Raw genomic sequence first — 16,784 nt, 5'->3', positions numbered from 1 at the left:
GTAGGTATATATCAGCAATCAGAAAGATTTCTTTTGATGCAGCAAACCCCCTTGATTCTATTCAACAAACACAATAGTAAAGATGATGTATTGAAGCTTTCCACAACTAAAACAAAATCTGTCAAGTTTTGACTCAAATGTATGAAATCTGTTGCTCTGCTGTGAATTTTTGATTCTCTCTTTATGACATTGTTTCTCACTAATTTAAACTCTTTACTCAAACCAAGTTATTAATTTTACAATATATTGAAAATGTTTAAAATGAAACAGTATATCAGGGGTATAGACGTGTGGTGTGAGGCCATGGAAGGAGAGAATCTGATTTTCTAAATAAGATTGGATCTCTGAGCACTACTTTGTAATATAAGGCTGCTAGCTTAGAATATTGGAAATATTCTAAATAAATAGGCAGTTACTTATTTACATGACCAGTATTTTCTCTTGCAATTTGTGCAGAAGCACACTGAATGCCCATACCTAACTGGATTAGGTGACTGTTTTGGCAAGTACATTGGTGCAAGTTCAGTATAAAGGAATAAGTGTTTAACCATGGGTGGTAGTTGTCACATTTGCAAATGGCATTGACTGAACTAATAAAGTGCTGTAAGCCAGATATAAGCCTGTGCAGACTGATGCATTTTAAATACAACAAATAAATGTTCCACTGATCAGGGAGGAAGGAAGAAATAGCTCACTGCAACACATCAGTCCCCCACAGAATTTTTGAGTATATCAATAAACTCTTAGTATGCATAGAATGCAATCTTTTATCTGCAAGAGAAAGGTAAGAATTAAAAGCTACAATGTATTTACTTTATATGTATATATAGTTGTACGTATGTATACACACAGAAAGTTCTTCATAGACCCACTTGTAGTCCAAGACCAATCCAGGTATTTCACTATGATCAATATGGTTATACTGTCTTTTGTTAAATTAAATATATTACTTTTTTTTTCTCAGTAAGCAGCATTTGGATGTTTGCTCTTTATACAAAACAGTTTATTTTTCTATTGACAAAATAAAACTCTATCAGAGAAGATAACTAAGAATGGTTCCTTTAAAAAATTTAGGTACTGGAAAGAAGAGAAGTAACTGTAATAAAACCACTCACTAATTTGGAGGTAAGAAGTAAATGTGTTTTGGTGACATGTGCCTTTTTCTTATGCATAATATGAATAATTTATTTGCTTATTACATAGGCAATGTAAAATGTATAAGTTCGTAGGCTTAAAATATTAATTTCCTTTGTTTCAAATTATCACATTTGTAACAAAAGATGTGATAGTTCAATGCATTCTTCTAAATTACCACTTCCAACAATAGATGGATTTAAACAGTTAGTTGTGTTTGCTTTGAATTTCTGAACTTTTAACATACATAGTTGGGATCATTAATTTCAAAGTTGTCTTTGAGTTATTCTGATGCTAAGTAAAGCACATGGCTGAGTTAGTTTTTTACCAGGTACTTTGTCAGCTACAGTCTCAAGCATAATAAGAAAGAGCCCCATGAATGTCACAGATGATGAGATTAATAGTTGTGAAATATAATGGTTCACTTTTCTATTTTTTCTTAAAAACTGATTCTCTGGTTATTTTATGTGGTTGTTCTGTAATTTCTGCTTTCAGTAATTTAATCAAGTAATGACTCACTTCAGAGCATTTTGAATGGGATAATAGAAGCCTGTGGACAGCATAGGATGAGTAGAGTCCAGCAGTTCTTTCGCTTCAGTTTTATAATTCATTGGACTTCCAATGGACTTGTGGGTTCATTTTCCTGACTGGCATTAGCTACAGGTGATTCTTGTGGGTCCCTTCCATCTCAGCATGTTCTGTGATTTATTCTGTGAAGTCAGCTGAAGAAGGCTCATGAATTACATCTGTAACTGGGTGACAGGCAAATTGAAAGACACAGGAAAGCATGAAGGTAAGTATTACAGGTCTGGAGATTACTTGATGATTTCTTCATATTCCAAACCATTAGTTATGAAACACTGGAATGACTTTTAACTCTATAGATAGTTGGTCTCATTTTTAGGATCTCTCCTCTTTGCCAGAAGCCAGACATTTGGGGGTTTTGTTTCTTTTTCTTTGGGTTTTGCCACAGTGCTTTTATTTAAAAATTGGATAGGTCTGTTACGGGATTACTTGTCAAATTCTCAAAGTCAAACAAGAGATTCAGAATACAATCAGGAACAGACAGGAATATGGTGATCATACTGACTGCCTGTTTCTTTGCCACTGCCATCATAAAGGTTTTCTGTACTAGCACTGAAGTGAGATTAGAGACAAATTTCCTGTAAAGAAGCAGTCATTTAGTGCTAATCATGTTTGCATTTCTCATTTCCTTTCAAATATGAGCTAGTGACCTTGAACTGAAATGGTCACTGTTTCAAATTAATTTTTTGAACAAGTAAATTTACCATCGTACTTTTATTAAAAAGTCTGTCAAGAATGTGTTGCTCCTTAGCAATACCAAGACCATGCAGACTGCAGCACTAACAGGAACTGCACAGGGTGCAAAAAGACAGATTAATCATCACAACCCCTCACATTCAGGATGAATTCTTTCATGTCATGATAATGACTGTCATAAAACACCATGAAAACAAGAAAAAGCTTTTAATGTTCAAAAGACAATAGCTTTCTACTCCACATTAACAAATCACAGCAAATCTTCTTGGCTGTCAGAATCATGTAGAACTCTACAAGACAACAAGTAGTCTTTCCAGCACTGGAATTAGCATGTTTCTGTCATCTGACCCATCTTTTCAAAAGGTGTTCTCTTTTCCTAAAACATAACTGGGGAAGAGACTGTCTGAGTTCAGGTCTAAACTGCTGTCCAAAGACACTTGCTTTTCAATTTACACACTGCATCTTTGTATGCACACATTAAAACAAGCCTCTCATTGACATGATAGTTGAGAATTCAGCGTTGAAGTCAAATGTCCAAGCTAGCCAAAGATTTTGCTCCTTTCTGCTTTGTCCTTTTAGGGATAAAACTTAGATAGCAAGCTGCATATACTAAGCAAGGTGCATGTACTCTGCATTTATGTTCTGTGATTTGTGTGTGTAGATTCTTTTTTTTTTTTATCTTCACCAAGTCAAACAAGGTGTGAACAATGAAACATATTAAACTCACCTAACCCTAAATTTGGTTAGATGTGAAAGAGCTACAAGAGAGTCAGAAGAGGTTTTGTCATATACCTCATGACTGCAGCTTTCCCCAGTGCCTTGTGAGCTCTGACAATATTTTGTGTGGATACAAATCAGGCAAAATGTAATAGATTCCTTCAAGTAATCACATAACCAGTTTCATCTGCAGCCGTCTGGTTAGTTATTGTCATTGTTCTTGCAATGAATCAGAAAAAATAAAATTCTTCTTCTGAAGAGAGGAAATTGTAGCAGGATTGCATTAGAGAAGTGCAGTCCAAAACTGCCTGCAAAACAAACTAAATATTTTCAAAATCCTTATGTCAAAGCAAGCAAAAAACCTGGGTATACTGATGGGAATCTGTGTATATGACTGATCCAGCAATGTGGGTTATTTCCAATATCAGCAATAGAAATTAGCATTAGCTGAATAGTATAAAGAAATACAATGAAAAATAAATAAATAGCTTTTAATTGTGTTCTATTTCCACTGTATTTTTTCTGAATTTCCCAATCTATCCCCATTATATATCATAGATAACTTATATTTTTATTACCTTTAAGGGGAAAAGTCATAAAATATTGCAATATTAAATCATAAAATTTACAATAATAATCATAATACCTTAGTTAAAAATCTGTCCTGTATCACTATGTATTTTATTATCTCTGATCATTTCACCAGTAATCATATCTGTCCTGTGATATTTGTTGTCACTCTATTAGCTTTCCATTGCTATTCGTGCTTCCTTCTCTCCCTTCTTTCCCACATATCTTTGCTTTATAATACTGAAATCAGAAATCTTGCCTTTCAAGTTAGGAATTCCTTAGGCAAATAATGTTTTTTTCTCTGTGACCTCGGACAGTAGGGTCTGGCCAATATAAATGCTTAAAACCAGCAAGGCAATTTGAATTTTATATTATTATTATACATAGAAATAAAGGTAAGAAATTCAGCTGTGATAAAGTCCTATTTGAATGTTTACCCCAGAGTACAAAAATGTCATCAGATACCACAGATAAGGTCTCAGAGATATGAAGTTTTATTCCTAGATTCCTCTGACTTTCTTAACATAAATTATGATACTACAGTGCTTCAAGGATCCAGCACAAAAAAGGGCCCACAGGGGTAGAAAAGAAAGGGGTGGGGGGAATGACAATGGAGGATATAAAGTGAAGAATATATAACTCACATTTATGGATCTCTCACTCCCACAGAGGCTGACAGAAAACAAGAATTTAGTTTTATGTGAGAACACTGATTAAGCAATGAGTAAAAATTCATGGCAACTTGTAATGTGGGATTATGATAAAGGAACAGTTGAACTGGGATATCCCCATCTAACATGCTGCTCTGAAGTTAATCTTACACATCCAGTTATTGATTAGTCCTTGCAGATTTGGATGAGAAATTCTATACTGAACTTCTTCAAAGAACTGTCCTTTTGATGGACTTTCCCTCAAATTCAACAGAAGTGACTTCCTAATTTTCTGAGGAAATTAAAAGAAGAAAATTTGTCAAAAAAATTTAGTGAGTCTTACTGAAGCAGTAAAATATTTAAAAAATCTTGATAAATATACATGGAATTGTCATTTGGAAAGAACACAACATGAGGTGAGCACTAGTGGGCTTTTTTGTTTTCATTTTAAATAACACTATATAGGATAGAATATGCTTATTAGGTGGTGGTTTCAGATATGCTTAAGAAGTCTGACCTTCTGCTCCACATACATGACTTGAGAGGTTTACTTTACATTTCACTGCCTTCTCTCAGAAAATCATATGCTATATTTGCACTTATATAACTCAATTAGTCAACACTTAAAGCATACTATGGAATCCTACATTAAAAAAGTTATGATCAAAACAAATAAGAAAGAAAAATAACCTTTTTTTCATTGTTACCAACATCATATGCAAGTGACCACATTTTCAGAGCTGGTAATCCAATTTGTTTTGTAAAGAAAGATATTGTCAAGTTTTGTCCTTTTTCATAGTTATGGCAGCTAGAGATTAAAAAAAAACGATCTCTTAATCATTCTCCTACAAGTTACCATTTCCCAGTTGAGAATTTATGTAGCACAAAGCACTGGAATTACTGTAAAATACAAGTTTGAAAAAAAAAAAAGGTCAAAGACTTTGTGAATAGTACACGTTAGGAGCTGTGTTTACTTCTGAGAAATCCAAACGTGGTCTCTATGACAATCAGGATGTGTATATTTTCATATAACTTTACACTTGCAACACAGCTTAAATCAACAGACCTACACAAACAAAATAAATAGTTTGCTAAGTAAGAGTGAGCTTTGATTTTCATACACACCCAGAGTTTGATTTTTGCCCAACCCACACCCAGTAATGAAACCTGATGTTAGATGTGTGTACTTGAGAATTCAAAACAGGTCTGAATTTGAATTGTAGCTGCTTTGTCTCCATATCAATTCCAGAAGATAGAGGAAAGGATTGCTTTTAAACACAAAACACGAATATTAATTCTGATTTAACTAAGCAATGTATAATCTTCAGAATAAAGATAAGAGGAATCTAACCTGCTTCAAAACAGTTAATGTGGCAGGTAAAGGTGTGTGCAGTAGGCCCTGATTGTGTTCACACTGTAAGCCTGACATGTTTTAAGACTGATCCACTCCTACCCAGGACTCTGGCAGATGATATGGCAGTTCTGATATTTGAACAGTTCACTTATTTACATGTACCTTTACTGAGCTTTCCATTGAGTTCACAGCCATTTGGACATTGAACATGCATGACGACAAGGTCCATTATGGTGGAAGGTCCCATGGGCCTTGAATTTGTTCACTCTTGGATAAGTATCTTAACACCTTTCAAGGTCTGTGTGTTTGTTTGCTACATATAGAACTAGCATGGATTCCAAGAAACCTAAAAATCAATTTCAAAATAATATAAAACGATAGTAAGCTTTGCTAAGACAAAAAAAAAATAAAATTTTAATGAGTCTTAGATACGAAAAATTATCTAAAATATTTATGAAAGTTCTTTTGAAAGTTTAAACACCTCAACTGAGAACCATAACAAAACACACAAAACTTCCCTGAACTTGCACACTGATTCAGGCTGACAATATTTATCTTGCAAATATAGTCTTACCATAAAAATTTCTTTTCTGGGTCTGTGGTGAGGCACATATGAGAATTGCATAGCATGGTGGTATACAATCTAAATTGGCCTGTGGGCAGTAAAGTAGAGGAATTAGGATACAACAGGAAAATTCTACTTTCATTTCCTGTCAACTGTAGCTTTAATTGTGGATTTTATGTCAGTCTGGGAAAGACAGCATTGTATGCAACAAGTTTCTTGTGAGCCATGATACTCTTATCTTCTAAGATGTAATTTATTAGTAAAGCCTGCTAATTCCTTTGAGAAAGTCTGAGTGACTCCTGTGCACTTGAATTGCATGTACCTGAGCTTAAACACTGTAAATGTCCTTACCTGTTTTAGTCATCTCTGTCAACTCAAGAAAATAAGCCTGGCTGTTCCCAGCAGTCTGGGTTCATGGATGTGCAGTTCCCCGACTCACTCAGGTGGATAATGTATTCATCCTATAACACTGTGTTTCAGTCTCAGGACAGTGATGGTTGGAGCAGAATGGTTGTCACAAGTAAAAGTAATGAACCATTTAGCAGTTATACTGCAGTCTGTTGTACACTATCTAATGTGTTTCTCTCTATCCCTATCCATCTGCAGCAATAATCATGTAAGGGTCTTTGAAACAGTGGCACAACCAACTGACTATACTGTGCATTAAAAATCTAGTTAAAGTTACTGTATTGTTTCTGACATCACCCTCATTAATACAACCGTATCACATCTGATTCTTAAAGACAGAGTGTCTTTAGATGTTCTAGTTCTTTGGTGGGTGTAGAATACGGGAGTGAAGAGAAAATAACACATTCTAGTTGTGATGAGAAATACAATAACCCATCACCATAGCAAAGAGCACATTTTATTTGAAAAATACGAATAAAAGATTTTGTCCCTTTTGTTTATTAAAAGAAAATGTAACAATTTCAATCAGTAACACTTGCATAAGGAGGTATACTTTACATTACTCTTTTGTTAAAAAAAATATATTTTTTTTGAGACTTTGGAAAAATAAGGATGGCCCAAAACTTGCAACACACTTCTAACGTTCCTTAGAATGCACTGTGCCATTTATATGTACTGCAAGTACAAGGTCTTAATACTTTAGAATCCACAAAATAACCCTAGGCAGCATAATTTCAAATTCTTCTTTGCATTTACTATATTCCCTTTGTTCCCCTTCTGTGACTTTACGAGTTTTGTTAATTCCAGACTGATCCAATACTTACATTTTCTAAAGGATGATTTTAAAAAGCCTGAGACCACAGAAATTTTGTTTTTCCTTCTAAATACCAGTGAGAATACTTTCACATAGACAATTTTTTTTCAGTATTTACAATTTAAACAACTGCATCAATTAGAATTCAAACCTAAAATTTTTTGCAATTATTTTGGTTGTCTAAGAAGAATGCAAAAAAAATAAGGTGCATAACAGTGTGAAATTACTTTCAACTTTTACAGTCTTCAATGTGTACATAATAAAAGGTAACAGTGATAAAAAATTATTTGTTTTCAACATATGAATCTTAATCCAATGCCAGTTAAATTCAAGCTCTCCCTTGTCCTTAAAGTGCATTAAACTACATTTTTGACTGGTTTTAGCTTGACAATATAGTTTCACATTTTAAAATTCTTAAACTGACCATTTTCTCAGATGACTTGTCAAGATTACAGCATACTGAGTGCCCTCACCATTACAAGAAAGAGGGCTTGTTTGAAAGAATACAACAAGTTATTTTGGTGCAAATGTACCATTAGTTGAATAGCTGTTGCAGAAATCAAATTGTAAATCAGAAAGCCCTTAAGTATCACTTTGCATGTGCCATTTAACTTTGCTCAGTATCTTCCAGTTTAAGTAACACTGGCAGTTTTCAGCATTTAGTTGTTATGCGGCATCGGGATTACTATTTAGGCAAACAGGAAGATATTCGACAATATGAGTACATAAAAGATCCATGAAAGCTTTAAGCAAAGTCTATATAAGCAGACTTAACCATAAACCAGGAAAGAGTTTCCCACAATACTTCAAATGTATACTTTGTTTAAAGCAGCAATGCTACAAAATGATTGTGCCATCCATGGCATACACTATTAATTTCCTTCCACTTTAATCTAAGTTAACATAGAAATTCTCAAATATAGTTTAAATTTGCTTCTAGAACATAAAGGACCAAAGGAAAATATGTTGGGATTGGGTTAAAAAAATCTGTAAACCTGTTCTTCCTTCACTGTGAGGCCTTCTTCTGTGACCCTGAAGATTTAATATTCTGCTATTTGTCATGCAAACAACACAACACTGTGATGTGTATTTGAGTAGAAAACAGTAAGCATAGCAAGCATGCAGACATACCATGACAGAAAAGCACATTTGGAGATCACTGTGAATAGGACATAAAACAGGACACACTGCAGCATCACAGAAGCAGCATCTCAATAAACCCTGCAGAGTTTCAAGGGATTCAGAATTCCTGGGTCTGGGGGTATGTTGCATGTGCTGTACAGCAGCAAAGAGAGAACCAGGAATGGTGAAAAGGGGATTCTTATTTCTCTGAGATATTACTAACTTAAACAGAACATTAGTGTAAGAAGTGAATATTTGCTTATGTCACCATCTTCTGTTGCCTTTAAGCCTGAATGTTCTATGATGCAAATAAAAGAAAACGATGGCGGGAACAATGCTTAAAACACAAAATACAGTTGATTTTCCCTGCTTCAGTGTAGGGCCAGATGGAACAGACATAGAGTTAACTGATGCCAGGTTCTCAAAACTATAATACAAACAATGCTTGCAATTTTCATGCAGATGTGGTACAAGGTATTACGTCCATGGTAGTAGTAACACTGCAAAAATTTCTTTTTAACACTCTACTCATACAATCTAAAAATTTAGATGTTGGCATAAAGCAAGTATGACCTAAATCAAAAGAAAATTTCTGCTAATAAAATTGAACACCTCTGGATTCTTCATTTGGGAAAAAACTGAAACATATCTAGTCCCAAACTCTAGTCCCAAAAAAGGAAATATATAGGCCATTCTCAGCTTGTATGTAACTCTTCTGCATTAAAACATCTGTTTAACCTCACTCCACAGCAATAATGTCTTCTTAAATGCATTTCTAGAAGATTAAAAAATATGAACACAAACTATTAAACTACTTTGAAATCATCAGCAGAATGCTTTAGGGTTCAAGGGTTTTTCCCTTCTAAATATTCTTGTGGGTTCAAATGGTGAAAGAAAGGAAAACAGTTTTCAAACAAAACACCGTAGTAAAAGCCAGTTCTGGAACTACAGTGCAACTAATAGTTTTTCAAGTGGGAAAAGTTTCTTGCAAAGCTACTTGATAATTTTTCCAGCAAAAGGTTTAAACCAAAAGGAGTAAACTACATCTCACAAAGGAGTTTACTTAAAAAAAAAATCCTCCAAGTAGAACTGATCAGAAGTTTCAGTCATGTCTAGGACCTACTCAACCATAGAGTAAAGTAAGAAAGGCTTAATAAACTGGTTCACCCGTGTGGCCCATAGTAGGTCTGCAATAAATATAGACCCTGCTTTACTAAGCTGAATGTAAGTGGCACTAAAATGCACAGGGATGAATCTGGTTGAGTGCACAGATCTGTATCACTCTGCACACCAGACCAGAGAGTAAGAAAACAATACACAGCTTCTGCTCCGGACAGTTTTCCTATCAAATGCACACTGGAAGAAGTCCACTTTCCTAGGTGGAACTACAATTTTCCTAGAAGCAGAGACTGTAATAGACTGTGAGCCTTATAGGTCATAATCTTTCATGGGTTTTTTTGTTTTTTTTGAGTTCCTGGTCCTCTCACAGTATTATCACAAGAAAGACAAACCAAAAGGTCAAAGGTTCAAACAAAGCAAAGGAAAAACTGGAATCTGCTAGATGAGGTGTTAAGCAGCCTGCAGTGTCAAGCAGAACTCCTTAGCAGTTCTGCAATGCTATAAACCTACTAACATAAGAAATCAATTTATTTAGTCCATGGGAACCACAATAAAGGTACATTTCCTCCAGTGACTAAAATATTCCTGTTCCCATGATGCTTGAAATAAGGAAAAAAAAGCCCATTCTGCTTAGGTGGAAATTACTCTAAGAGAAATAGTTATAATTGGATTGAACTAAAAAGGAAAAAAAATCATATTATTATTTTGTTTGTTTCAATTCTTCTCTATCCCAGTGGCCTAACAGCAGCTCTGTTTTGCTTTTAGTCACACACCGAAATAGAAAGACATTATGATTAAGAACTCGGTGTTTTAAACTGACTGCTGTAGCTCCTGGACTCAGACCAGCAAAAGACTTAAAAAGCTTCAGCTCTTAAGTGAAGCAAACTGAACCAAACAACTGCATAGTTTAATGGTGCTGTCATTGTTTTTATTGAAAGAGCCTACACTTCTGCTGCTTCGCTGCATAAAGAATACTTTGGGCCCATTCCATTTAAATGAACAATGTTCCTGTGAAAATACAAAAAGAAAAAGCACAACACTGGAAAGAACGGTTCCTTCAGCACGCAGCAACAGAGCAGGTCTGTGGATATGGGCTAGAGCTGTGTTTGAGCCACAGCTAAGGATGCCCTCCAACTGTTAGCTGGTTATGGATGACAAGATTATGAAGGACATAATGAAATGACAGGTTCTCAGTGCAACCTGCTAATTCGATGAGATTAAATCATCAAAGGACCATTTATTTAAGAGGACAGGTGCAGCTTATCTCCTCTATAAATGAAACAGACTGGTAGCACTTCTCACACTGATAGTAAACCCCACTGGCTACATCACATTGGGATCACAAGGCCTAGAGCACAGCTAGAAATGCAGCATCACAACCACCTGCAAGAGATTAGCTCCTCCATTAGCTATCTTCTTAAACAGACATGACCATAAACTTACTGTAGCTCCAAGACGTTACGCATATTGCAGTAAAAATATCATTGTTTGGCTTTACTTTAAGGTATTGTTGAAGATACAGTACCACAGACTTTATTGAGCAATTAAAAAAATACACAAGGGACAATAGACTCTTTTTTCTGTATTTTTCAAAATTTGCTTTTCTTCCAATTGGAGAACCCAGTTTCAAATATGAAAAGGGCACTTGTTCTACAGTAACTGCATACAACTTACTGAGTTCCAAAGACTGTATTCATCTTTTTTGTTACTGTTGCTGTCATTATATGTCCAGTTGTTTAGGAACTTCTCTGTTCTGGGAATTACAACTAAGTTGTTCTTTCTGATTCTATTTCCCCATAGAGTTCAGCTAGCTTCTTGAACTCCGGTCCCCAGTCTCCAAGGTAATTATAATCCTGGTCAGAGTGTGTTGTGGCTGAATCCAGAGAGCTGATAGATCCAGCTTCTGATCTATGACCCTCATAGGCATAAGTCTGCAGGGAGTCATATGGGGGCACACTGGGGTCCAGATCAGCCTCTGCCAGTCTTTGTTTAATGAACTCCTGAACATCTATACTGTCAAGGCTTGAGGAGAGATGATGTCTGGACACAGGCTTCACTTCAGGACGAACATCCCTCCGGTATTTTAGCTCTTCAGCAGCAGATGGATTCCGTAGTGCTGTAATGTCAAATGCTTCTGTGTCTTCCTCTCCACCACCCTCATCATCATATGTCACAACGTTTTCCCGGACGTCTTCTTCTGAAATGATCAAGGGCTCCTTCTTGCTGCGTCTTAGGGTGATGAAAAGGACCACTATTGCTAAAGAGAAAACTGCAGATATTAGAGTAGGTTTAAAGTTTACATCTGAATATGCTAGAGAAATAGCAGACACAAAGTCAAAAAATACAGAGGTGTAAAATTTTCAGGTTAATATTGGTATTTGGATTCATCTTATACTATTAGGGATCTCAAAAAGGACATAAATGGAGATAACATTCTTTCAGGCAAATGAGAAATGAGATACTAGAGCTGATATTTTTCAGAAGCATAGTCCAGGGCTTTCAGTGCTTCACTGAAGCCACTATTTAGCATATAAATTGAATTAATATTTTTAATTATGAATATCCAATTTTGTATAATAAAAGATAAAATTATAAGCTAAATATATTATTGTGTATTTTAAACAGCTTTCTGGCAAGGAAATTCTGAAGTAAACTGCAAGGAAAATAGTCATTGGAAAATGTCTAAAAGAACATTTCAAAAAGAGTCTTTGAAAAAAAAAATTCCTTAAAATCTCCTGTGTGTGTCACACTGCAATTATTACTATTTCTTGCCATGTCTCTAAGAATGCAGAAAGACACGTGAGTAGCACAGAGATGTATGCAGCAAGTTGTGTCTGTGACAGAAAAAAAGAAAAAAGTCAAATTGGTCTGGGGAAAAAAAACCACCAACAGTCAAGAGAAAATGCACTTGCAAAGGCATTTATCTTATGGGTCACCTTATAGTCTCAAATGTCCCTTGATCCTGTGGATTATGATGTTGTGCATTACTATCAGTTTATCCCACAAAAGTAATTAAGAAATGGCCTTTGTACAAGTGATAATAGTGCTTCTCACAGTGTAATGGATTTCAAAAAGCTTTCCTCATCTCTTTTCTATCATTTTTCACACTGTTCTAGACATGGAATTAGAGTCAGTCCTTTTCTGAAATCTTTCCAAATTACAGAAAAGAGATCTGCAGTGCTAATTACTTGATAACCTCTGCAAAAACAATTTCTACTGGATTCCAGATATTCATGAATGTACTTTAAAGGCAGTTTTCCCTATTAATTTTAGCTAAACCTTTCCCCTCTAATCACAGCTATATGTTTCTAATTGCCTCCTACTACCAGGCAGCCACTGGTTCAAAAGCATATTACATATTACCATATTACAGATTTCTGCCCTGTCACATTCAAAGAGCCAGTGGAGGCTCATTGTTAATATTGAAAGTGGCTTACCAAGAAGAATGACGACGCAGAGCAGGATTGCGATTAAAGCTCCCGTGCTCAAGCCAGCTGAGGAGAGGAAAGCTTCAGCATGGCACGTTCTCACTCGTCCATCTCTCTCACATGCACAAACCCGAATGGTGAGGGTGCTGCTGCTGCTGAGCGGGGGCACTCCGCCATCGGAAATCAAAACTGGGAGGTAATAGGTGTCTTGAGTGGTTCGACTGTATCTCCTTCTTCTTGTCAGGATACTGGCAGTATTATCTACAATATTATAACAAGAATAGCATTTTAAAGAGGGAAAAAAAATTAAACCAAATGTTATTGACTATTTATTTCCCATCAAGTGGAAACATAGGGCACCTTAAATCTAGGCAGTCCCAATCTGTGAAAATGCACAATCTAGAATAAAAATTTGTAAGGAAGCATCTACGCCAACAGAGGAAAGAGAGGAGGCAGTGGTAAGTAAATAGTTAGATATAAATAAGATTATTTAAAACTCTTGTTTTTATTAGAATCTAAATGAATTTTAACAAAAATTTGGGGTCCAGTTTGCAAGTGTCTTAATCCCATGTTATACTGTTGGTAGTATATGAACACGTCAATTTGAGTATCTGGAATTCTGAGGATATTTGTTTTGGAATTTTTCCACAACACAAAATTCTCTTTATTCTCAGAAGAATGCTAAAAGGTCTTTAGTAAAAGCCAAAATAAGACTTTCATATTTTACTGTTTGTGACGGGTTTTAAAGTTCTAGTGAGCTTTCAGAAAACATCAGAAAGGACAATAGCCAAAGATCCATGCTGGAGAGAGGTCAGGAGGAAAAGGGAAGAGGAAGGGGATGGAGGAAGGCAAGGGAGAGGAAGGCAGAGGAAGGGAAAAGGAGAAGAAATTACTTACTCTAAACTAATGGAGGTTAAAGGTAAGTAAGCAAAAGGGAGATAGTGACATAGGCCTTTCTCGCTGTTGTTACCTACAGGTCCATCTGGCACATATTGCTCTAGGAGAATCTAATGTTTATTATACACACATTGCAAGAGCATTCAGAAGCACTAATGGGGATGGGAAGTTGCTGCACATATCCCTTAAGTCCAAGAAATTGAGGAGCGCAAAGAAAATGTGGGGGAAGAAATGCTACAATAGTATCTTATATTGATATGTGTCAAATTTATTTTCAATTTTTTGCCACAACTTTAAAAGTAATAGTCCCTGAATAAAAGTACAGGATAAATCAAACAAAATTGGAGACAGTGAGGATCAGAGACTTGCACAGTGAGGTAGAGAGGGAGATGGGGACTGATAAATGCAAAGCGAGATTAGAATGAAAAAGCTTCCCTCCCATACTGCTTGTCCATGATTAATAGTAGATGTTTTCCAAATAATGGGGTTATGAACTTGGAATTTTTTTAGCAAACAACAAAGGGATAGTGAGTACAAAAATACATATGCCAGGTTTCTCATCCTATTACAAACAAAGAAGACATTTGCTTCTTTTTCCTTACAACTGTTGCTACAAGATTGAATGAATTTATCATAATCTATGGAAAAATGAAATCTGTCTCTCTTTGAAAATCTAGAACAATTGTGCAGCTAGTTTGGCATATTTAGCCCATCAGACTGACGCATGCATACTTGAATGGAGGAGTTAAACAGTTAAAGGGTTTTGCTTAAATTGGATAAAAGCTCTTTTTCAGGTGACTACTCTTCATGCCACAACTTCTGTCAAGCTCTGTGCAAAATTTTGAAACGTTCATTTTAACCCACTTCTGTCAACATTTTGTTTTGCCTACCATCTGACAACGGTACTAAGAAAAACTGGAAGTATAGGCCCACATCAGCATACCATAATAAAATAATGCATTTGGCAACAGGTTTCACAGAAGAAATATATGTGTGAGCTGGGAAAAGATACCCTTGCTGTTAAGCCAAGAACTGAGCATTGAAGTCCTTTACTTCTCCACAAGAACACTACGCACTCAACTCCATCTTCTTGGAAGTATCCAGCATGGTGAGTTTGTTATCAACTCATTAAGTGTTCTTCTTTTCACTTGAAGTAGGAGCAAAATCAATCTATCTATCTATCTATCTATCTATCTATCTATCTATCTATCTATCTATCTATCTATCCATATCTATCTATCTATCTATCTATCTATCTATCTGCTCCAGGTCTTGAAGCTCTATTCTACTTGTTTATGTCAAGTGTCCTAGTTCAGCAGGAGGGACCAGCTAACCCTGTGTGGGGGTGATCAAAGCTGTGTATTCTACCCCCTCTATTCATTCCCCAAGGACAATGGGCCATTAGCAGCAGCTGCCCAGGGAGCCATTATCACCTTCACACTCAGCCTGAGGGGGCAGAGCTGCTAATGGGCCATCAACAGCTCAACACCCCCTGGCTCCCAGAGTTAATCACCCATTGTGTGAGTCCCCGCCCAGGGGGAGGGACTGACTGCTCCCTGAGGGTACATAAGTGGTGGGTAAGAAGACTTTGGGAACTTCTCGTCGGATCCAGAGCAGCAGCAGGACCTTGACAGGAGGAGATCCCCGCTCTCGCCCAAACCACAGCCCTCGCCTGCACCAACAGGTTTTTCTTTTCCTTTTGCTCTGGACTTGGGGGAGCCACAGGGGTCTCAGCACAAGGGCAAACAACCCCCCTTGGGTTTGTGCCCCAGGACACTGGGTTATACTGCTGGGGTTTTGTGAGTTGAAAGCAATTTCCCTTGTGTGTCAGTGTTGTTATTGTAATATTATTATTAAATTTTAGGTCTGACTTATAATCTCTCTCGTGGTGAGTTCATTTCCCCTGCTGGTTCACCATTAAACCAGCACAGTCAAGGTATATTTTTAATGACTGATGACATCAGCTGCTTATTATGCTCTTTATATTCATTTAATTTACAGAACCTTACTGAAGCCAGAATGATCCAGTTGAACAGATTATTCTTTCATCTGAAAAAATCTGACACAGCGTAAGACCGTTGCATAGTGGAAATGTTATTTCCATAGATGTTATAAAATGTCTATGATAAAACATACACTTATGAAGTTATTTACCTTCCCTCAAAAACCAAAAAAGTGTTACCAATAATCTGCAGGAGAACCCCAACACAGAGATGATTTATAGATGTACAATAAATTGGTTGTTTTTTTTAAAAAATAGGGTTGTGGAAATGATTCCAATGTACCTATAGAACTCAATGTGCAGAATTATTTCTTTCATGTTTATGAAAACTCTGTTAAACTTTAGCTTTTCTCCATATTGCTTAATCTGTGCTTGTGAATTTTTATAAAATCATATGGTGGTATTCTCATTAATGCTAATTTTTTCATTACCCTACTGTTAAGAAATTAATTATTTCCACATTATTCTGCAACCAGACTGGGTAGCAAAGTGTTTTGTATTATAATTGAGTCAATTGATTGAAGCAATCAAGCCTAATATCACTGAAATTCAAAATGCATTTATTGTAAAAAAAAAAAAAGAAAAAATCTCTCTTATAATAGACTAGGCAGAGGCCTTAAGGCCATAATTATAGACCACCTTCACCCGTGGAGGTCTTGCTAGTCTCTACCAATCTAATGCTAAGATATATGAAAATTCTCAACTCCTATTTCTCAAATTTTG

The 16,784-nt window shown here is 36.0% G+C and overlaps 1 protein-coding gene and 1 long non-coding RNA gene across 8 annotated transcripts in view; one reads left to right on the top strand and one right to left on the bottom strand.

Annotated features, from left to right (window-relative positions):
* The first annotated feature begins 1,845 nt into the window (after nucleotides 1–1,845).
* Nucleotides 1,846–15,161, top strand: LOC139671717 (uncharacterized). Its single transcript, XR_011697771.1, has 3 exons — nucleotides 1,846–1,927; nucleotides 11,535–11,575; nucleotides 15,031–15,161. It is a non-coding gene; the product is annotated as an uncharacterized lncRNA (long non-coding RNA).
* The window catches only part of CDH18 (cadherin 18), a 248,773-nt gene continuing 239,109 nt past the window's right edge, over nucleotides 7,121–16,784 (bottom strand). For 6 of the 7 annotated variants that reach the window (XM_071555022.1, XM_071555019.1, XM_071555017.1 and 3 more), the window contains 2 exons: nucleotides 13,172–13,423; nucleotides 7,121–12,003 (listed from right to left, as the gene is read on the bottom strand). In XM_071555022.1, the coding sequence (XP_071411123.1) occupies nucleotides 11,501–12,003; nucleotides 13,172–13,423 (755 nt within the window). In that variant the 3' untranslated portion in view covers nucleotides 7,121–11,500. The remainder of the gene's footprint in view (nucleotides 12,004–13,171; nucleotides 13,424–16,784) is intronic. The other variant, XM_071555023.1, reaches the window with a different exon arrangement.

This window comes from Pithys albifrons, chromosome 4 (assembly GCF_047495875.1).
Source record: "Pithys albifrons albifrons isolate INPA30051 chromosome 4, PitAlb_v1, whole genome shotgun sequence".
Lineage (NCBI taxonomy): Eukaryota > Metazoa > Chordata > Aves > Passeriformes > Thamnophilidae > Pithys > Pithys albifrons.
The sequence above is the reverse complement of the archived record's forward strand: the minus strand, read 5'-3'. Positions and strand labels throughout refer to the sequence as shown.